The 8,238-nt window shown below is 29.5% G+C and overlaps 1 protein-coding gene across 1 annotated transcript; it reads right to left on the bottom strand.

Annotated features, from left to right (window-relative positions):
* Positions 1 to 4,083: 4,083 nt before the first annotated feature.
* LOC124894758 lies at positions 4,084 to 6,558 on the bottom strand. Its single transcript, XM_047405301.1, has 6 exons — positions 6,554 to 6,558; positions 6,199 to 6,486; positions 5,031 to 5,584; positions 4,773 to 4,878; positions 4,268 to 4,655; positions 4,084 to 4,170 (listed from the first exon to the last, which is right to left on the bottom strand). The coding sequence occupies exons 1-6, from the start codon at positions 6,556 to 6,558 to the stop codon at positions 4,084 to 4,086; spliced, it is 1,428 nt and encodes a 475-aa protein (XP_047261257.1).
* Positions 6,559 to 8,238: the final 1,680 nt, after the last annotated feature.

The following is an 8,238-nucleotide window of genomic DNA, read 5'->3' as shown; positions in this document are numbered from 1 at the left end:
GACTAACAGTTTGGTGATCTAGACGCTTTCAATATTTTGCACATTGTTTAACAGTTGTCTTAATAAATACGAATTTTTATCTACATGCAACTTGGATAATGATAATTAATACATAAATAATAGGATGAAATTATGGCATATGAAGAAGAATATAGCGATGAAGAGTTGGGAAAAAAGAACATTCCAGATGTAGAAGATTTACTGGTATTCTTATGTCCCTAATATTGTTTTATTACTACTATAAGTTTCTATACATATGTAGTTTCTTCTAACTTCTTCATATTGGGACAGTTAAATCTACATAAAACATTCAATTGAATGTATCAAGAACATTCATACATCCAATATACCAACTTTTTCATTAACATAAAGGTTGTAGTTCATGATTAACATCATACATATTTATGTTTTTAATGCCATAAAATCGTTTGTGCATCAAATATTACATCGTTTGTTACTACTGATGTATTTATATATTCAAATGGACCCATTACAGATAGAAATTTATTATCACGGGTGTAAAACTTCATCACAAACTTTTACATTATACTTTGAATAAATGTTAATACACGATAATTGTTATTTAATTTAGGATGTGAATCTAACCGCTAAAGAAGATGTTACCGAAGTGAATTTGAAAAATCAGAAATCTACTGATGTGACAGATGTCCATGTTTTTTTTTGGCTTAACACCTACTTTTTTTTACACAAAAATATCGTTCTACCTGTTGTGTCTTGTAAAAGTACGTATTGGGACTTAATGTTATTTCTCTGGTGAATATCAAATTTTTTTTGTGAATTTGAACCAACTGGAATGTATTGATTTTTTTTCTCTACTGCATTTCAATTTTTTTCTGATATTGATGCTGTCATGATTTCTAACATAAATGTTGTAAGCATTATTATAGTTACACATTCAGATATTCTATGTATACATTTCAAATCTTTATGTGTTCACGTAGGATGAAGTTGGTGGGACAATAACTGATTCAATACAATTAGCTGTAGATACATTTTTATTTGGTCTGTCAACACCTTCGACTACAAAGTCATTGGATGTTGGTGCTTCAAATAAAATGATCGAAAGGAACTGGGACCTTCCAGACAGTCAGATTCCACCTGACTTCCCTGATGCTCAGGTTCGGGAGCTTCAAGCCTTAAAATCAAAAGCACCTGCCAAACAAGAAAGAAAGAAGTTCAGGGTTTTAAGGTCACCATACATGTCAAAGTATGGTTCTGGCGCTAAGGATACGATTGATATCGATAAAGAGGAGAAGTTGAAGTATGATTTTGATGGGTACAACATCAACCAAGATTTACCTAATGAATTCATGATTGATTACTCCCAGTGGATTGCCGTAGGATTGCTGAAATCTTCTGCCAAGTAAGAAATTTGGTATTATATTTTTGCCTAACAATACTTTGTCATCTTAATCTTAAGGGTTACTATCATGTGTAATCAATGATTATTTTCCAGGAAAGAGACGGACAACCGCTATAGAGTAAATGCTTCTGGGTTAGGTTACAGACAATTGGACTTTGTCATTGCATACCCATAGTCAAAAAATTGGTTTGACTTGATGTCTGAATGCAAGACATGCTGGAACGATGAGGTAACTTATTCTAACTATTATCCATAACATAAATTCTTTTACTGATACTTAATATTCAACAATAGCATAACATAGCATACATGAAAACGTATGTATAATAACATATTATACATGTTAGACGATGTATAATAACATATCATACATGCAGTATTTTCCATTATAATTTCTTCAAGTTTAACCAACATGTCATTTATAATACCATGTAACTACAGCATAGCTGTATATCATACATATACTCAACAATTAAGGTCGAATTTTACTATTTTACCCTGTTTTCACTTGTAGAATTTAGATGTGTTCTTCTACCACTTGAGAAAGAAATCAAAGATTCAGCTGAGTGATAATTATTGATATACAAAGACAAGTTGCTTCTTTAAAACATATGTTGAGAAGACACATACTTGCTATTATCCAGTGGAACTGAAAGTTGACCTATCCACACAACAAGACTATGTAGAATCAATTGTGGTGGCTAAGAATGAAGATGCTATTGCTAATATAATTCAGGGATTCTATATGCCTGCTGGATTACCATGGTATATGGTTGATGAGGTATATGTTCCAATTAACTGCGATAAAGAATTTTATTGGGTATTGGCTGTGATTGTTTTGAAGGAAAGATTAATACGTGTGTATGACTCACTGTTAAGTAAAAGGAAAAAAGAACCTCCAATTGAAATACAAAAGCTTGCAGTTATGCTTCCAACTTACTTGTCAAACAATGGCTTTTATGATCAGACTGAGAGAACTGACTGGGCATCACTTGAAGCTTACAAAGGAAAGATTACTCAACAAACTGGTCTTGTAAATGAAATCCCATTTGATGTTGACTATGTGGAAAATATCCCACAACAAGCACCTGATAGTTTTTAAGTAAATTACAGTTTATTTTTCATGTATAATAATGTTAGAATTGATTTACTGATTATTATTATTATTTATTTTTTTCAAAGCAGGGACTGTGGCATATTTGTGTGTGCCTATGCAGAAATATTAAGCGAAGGACTACAAGTTCATTCATGTGGTTTTGATTCTGCATGTCAACATGCACGCTATGCTTCCTTACTATGGCATTACGGAGTGGAAAAGGAAAATGAAGGGTAAACGAGTGATAATGGAGATCCGCCTCAACCAAGGAAAAGTGTTATCAAAGAAATTGAAGCAAATGCAATTGTTACTTTAGAGTAGCAATGTTTTCTAATTGTTGGCATTGAAAGAACTATTTCTTATTTTGATGTTTAATGTTATACATTTCCAGTAATACTTTCTTATGGTTAATGAACATTTTATGTATGTCTTCTTTTTTTTAAGCAATTGATTAGTAGTTTCTTACACAATACTGTTATGGTACAAAAATTTTTTGGGTCTAATTTGAGTTTGCCTTATATTCTTTTATTTTCGACTTGTACAAACAAAAATAAAAATATATTGCCATTGCATTTGAACACATAATATTTTTACTGTAACGTAAATTTTCTTTTAGGAAAAACTACATTACACTAATAATTAATACATTAAATATATGTTACACATAACATATATTCCTGTTGTCACACTTTATATTTTCTTAAACAAAATTTTCAAACATAGTTTACCAGAATCACTTTTTTAAAGCAGTACACAATTTCATACAATGATACAAATGTATAATCTAATTTATACATTCTTAAATGAACAAAACCATTCTTTATATAAACGTATAACGTGTAACAATTAATATTGATTAGAATGACACTTTTTCATGTGAAAGATAATACACCAACACAACGTATAATGCTAAATCATACATTTCTTACTCATTAAATACTAACGTATAACAGTTCATAGAGATTATGTTTCAACTATTTTTTAAGTGAATGTTATATTTCTCAGTCAACATAACACATACACCAATCAGTTGAAAATTACAGTGATATGATACGAATTATGATAAACAAAAAATTACACAATCTATTGAAATACTACTAAATATTAAATGAACAAGTGAAACTCAAATAGCAACCAAAAAAACTTAAAATTAATTGTTTTAGCATTCCAAAGAAATCTAATTAATATGATTATACTACTAAAAATAAACAAATAATCAACATGTAGAAAAACATAATATCTTCATCATGATTCCTTTGAAAAGAAACCACAAGTCCTATGATTGTGACCGACTCTTCCGCATTTACCGCGACGGTTTGAATTTGAAGACAATGATTCACTTGATTTCAAATGCCTTACTTTTTTTGGCCTACCAGGAGGTCTTCGATATTTGGGCGGCAAAACTTCTTCATCATCAACAAAACATGGAACATTTCAATCCTTCTTGTCTGGCATTGGAACTATCGGGAGTTCATATGTCTTCACTATGGTTTGTGGCCTATACAATTCAGAGCAATAACGACCATAATCCTTTACATCCACATTTTTACTTTTGAATACGGCAATTCCATGTGGATAAGGTATTTCATCAATGTGATATCGGTCAATTGTACGTGCCACGCTCAATATCTATAATGTACCTCCGTCCCGAATCATAAGAACAATAAAGATAACTTCCTGCTGGTTTAACCTGTTACCAAAAGGCATAACATGTTTCAGATGCAAAAATATTAATATACACTTAATGTAAAACAAAGTTTCTGTTCCATAATTATTTTAATACATACTGTTATCCGCAAAGATTTAACACCATTATGAGTTAGAATATCTTCAAATTTTCTGCCAAGAGTTGTATTTGTGTACGATGCAATTTCGTTTTTCTTACAATTCCATGCAGCAAATAATATTCTAACTTCTTCTAGGAAACCTAGAATAGGAAGTTTTCTAGCCTCAACCAAACAACCGTTAATATATTCGGCTATATTTGAAGTCATTATTCTACCTCCATTTACAGGACAGTGACACTGAGCCCATTTTTCATACCCAGCTTCCTCCAGATATTTCTTAACTCTTTGATCAATCTTAGCAACCTTTGACATAATATATTCAAAATCTTCTTTGTTATAAGATTTAGCCATGGAATAATAAAGGTTACTAAGTCTATCTTTGATTTTCCTAAAATGGGGGCAAACGTTTTTCAATAAATGTCATATACAAGCTAGATGAGGGACATTAGGATAAACAATTCTTACACCTTTTATGATACTTTCATTTCTGTCTGAAACAACACACATGTTGTCTGTTTCACCAAATGCCTCTCGAAACTTTTGAAAAAAACAAATCCACTCGTTGTCATTCTCTGAATCAACAACACCGTAAGCTAATGGTAGAATATAACCTACATATAAATTAAAAAATTCAATAATTTTTTTAAAAAAATAAACTCAAGGTTTGATTTATTATAAATAAAACATCAATGTATAAGATAATATAATATAAATAACAAAACAAAAAAAAAGTACAACATAAAAAAACTTAAACGCACAATACCTGCACCATCTAATGTGCTTGCCGATACAAATGTTCCTTTATATGGACCACTTAAATGTACCCCGTCAACAACAACAACAACAGTTTTACAAAATTTAAAACCCCTAATCATCGGGCGCAATGCAATAAATAAGTATTTAAACTCGTTATCCGCTACCTTATGCATTCGAATGTGCAATTGGGGATACACTTGGTTCAACATATATATATAACAGGGCATTTTTCTGTATCTATCTACTGGTCCACCTCTAAGCATCGCAATCGCTTTTTTTTTTGCACGCCATGCTTTTGTGTAGTTAATGTCAACTCCGTAAACAGCTTTCATCTCTTCGATAATGTCCGCGGGGGTGTGTATTCTTTTGTGATTGATTAATTTTGGGGCAGTAAATTCACTCACAAAATTACTTGTCGCAACCACATTATTCAGCACTCGGTCCCTAAGACTGCAACTATGCTCCGAAACAAATGTTTTAATCACAAACAATTCTGATTCATTCATACAAGAGGCCTTCATGACCCACTGGCAATCTTCGTTACAACAAATGAGTACATAGCTGTATCAAAATATAAAAACTTAGTCATTGTATTAATTAAAAGTATTAATCTTGAAAATATAAAGAAAATAAATTTATTCCAGCAACTGCCCAGTAATATTATACATTTCTCTGCATGTATAATCTACATTATACATACTTTTTTTAAATAAAAAAAGCTAAATAATACAACACATTAATCAAAGAATTAAATTTCTTAAAGTACGTATTCATGTTATCAGTAGATATCTGCAACAACAAATAAAAACTTAATCAATGTATAAAACAGAAATATTAAAAATTAAAATATTACTAACAAAAAAACAAAAACTTTCAATGCCATAGTTATATTATACATATCTCTGTAATGTATAATTTAAATTATACATTCAAAATATTTACTTCAAAAAACAGTAATAACAGACAAACAAGTTCACAATCCATTAAACCAATGCATCATACATTTCTTCGCCTGACACGATTTAATTATACATTACCCAACACATAATATATCACATAATACATTCATATGATAGCATTACATATCAAAAGTTAACAAAAATACACAACATAAATTTCTTAACATAAAAAAAATCAATATATTATAAGATCAGGAGATACAATTGACATCATACCTTTTTTTATTGGATCGTTTCGCTTTTGTGTTGAATCCATTCGCTATTGCGTGTCTAGCCATTACTGAAACAAGAGTTTCCTTATCTTTGTATATCTGACTCACCATTATTTCAGTATTCTTACAATCAGTAATGAAGTTTTTAACTTTCATTTCAGGCACATATAGAGCATACTGATTATCCGTTTCAACAACTGTTAATGCAACCAAATCATATTCACTACACTCGATACACATTATAGAAATAGTGGCTTTATCAAACACTATTTCACTATTGGCTTTGTCGTAACTTGAAATACAAAGCGAAAAATTAACCAAACAGCAAGTGGTTTCTTTAACTCAATGTAAACTCTCACTCCATTGTCGTTTCTTATTACAATTGGAGAAGAGTTTCCTTCAACCACATATTTCACTTCAATTTTTTTTACGCACTTTGTCTATATTCAACCCCATGGTGATAGTAGAAATCAATTTCAAGAAAGTAATACTTTCCGAAATAATTATTGCATCACCTTTGTATGACTTATAACTAGTTTCTGACTCAATTCTAAAATACCGCAGCAATATTGGAATATTCATGTTGTTTTTTGAATTTTTGAAGAACGTATGTAGAACAATTTTGTGGCTATTTGAGATTTTTTTTGAAGAAATTTTTTTCAGCACTAGAACCTTTTTCGTTTCCAGATCTTCAATTAAATAACACATAAAATAAAATTTGTCTTGTATATTTTTTTTTTAAATTCAAATTTTAGTTACTAGTTTTATCCATATATGAGTTAATGATATCTAATTATTACCACTAATTAAGGAACAGTAATATAATTACTGATTTCAATTACCTTAATTTTAGGAATAATAGTTTCATTATACATTCCACCAAAGTATAATGTATAGACAATTGTATGAGTATATTTGCCAAAATTTGGGAGAGAGAAAATAAGAGGGGATTTTGTGTAATTACTTTCTTAATCTAGGGGATTTATGTTGTTTGTACATAAATTTTCTACTTGTTCTATTGTTATTCTTTTCTTTTTAAATCTACTAGATTAGGATACGTGCATTGCACGTGTGAGTCACGTTAATAATAAAATTATGTATATAAAATGAGAAAATTATTAAGTGTGTGACTTATATCATTGAGCATATAACTTTAAAAAACTACATAAATATTACTAAGCAATATATTTGAGTTACAAAATAAATAAATTTAATCAATTGCTAAGCATATTACATAAATAATGTAATTGATAAATTAGTAAGCTCCAAATTGAAAGAGTCGGTTATGACCCTAAAATTCATCATCCAAATAAAAGCTCTACATATCAAGATTCAAAACCTAATTAATATCTTATATTTCAAATTCAACAAACAAACTGAATTAAAAATTCAACTACGATACTAATGAATGATATACTAAAATATACATAGTTAAATAACATAATTAAAATATAATCATGATTAAAATAAAGAAAAAAAGAAATACAGAGATGAAACCTTTGAGGTTTTTTGGTTACTTCATTCGACGACAACATGCTTATTACATTCAATTTTTAATAAAAAAATTTCAACTGAAAGAAAAATACAAGAAATTATATCAAAAAAAAAAATTAGTGTATATACTTAAATTATATAATCAAAACGAAGTCATCATTAAACAAAGGAGAAAAAGAAAGAGATAAAGTCGATTGTTAGATGATTTCAAAGCACTCAACAGATATATTTGATTAGTTCCACTTCAGCCGAAATTTTTTTGTTAAGATGCATCTCTTCTTTTGATATATAACCAAAGTTTGTAGTCTTGCAACTATTTTAAGCATATATGGATGTTCATTAAATCATCATTCATGTCCTCAAAATATAGTTATCTAATCTTGTTTGTAATTGATTGGATTGAATCTTTGACTTTCTTAGTTCTGCTTCCATCTCTGAATTGGAAGCTTGAGTTGTTTCCGATTGCTTTCAAAAATAGTTAACGTATAAATTAGTAACGACAAAAAAGGATACAATCTATTCAAATGTTGTATTTACTAAAATAATACAG

The sequence above is a fragment of the Capsicum annuum genome, unplaced genomic scaffold (genome assembly GCF_002878395.1).
Source record: "Capsicum annuum cultivar UCD-10X-F1 unplaced genomic scaffold, UCD10Xv1.1 ctg77234, whole genome shotgun sequence".
Lineage (NCBI taxonomy): Eukaryota > Viridiplantae > Streptophyta > Magnoliopsida > Solanales > Solanaceae > Capsicum > Capsicum annuum.
This window is presented reverse-complemented; position numbering and strand designations above follow the sequence as displayed.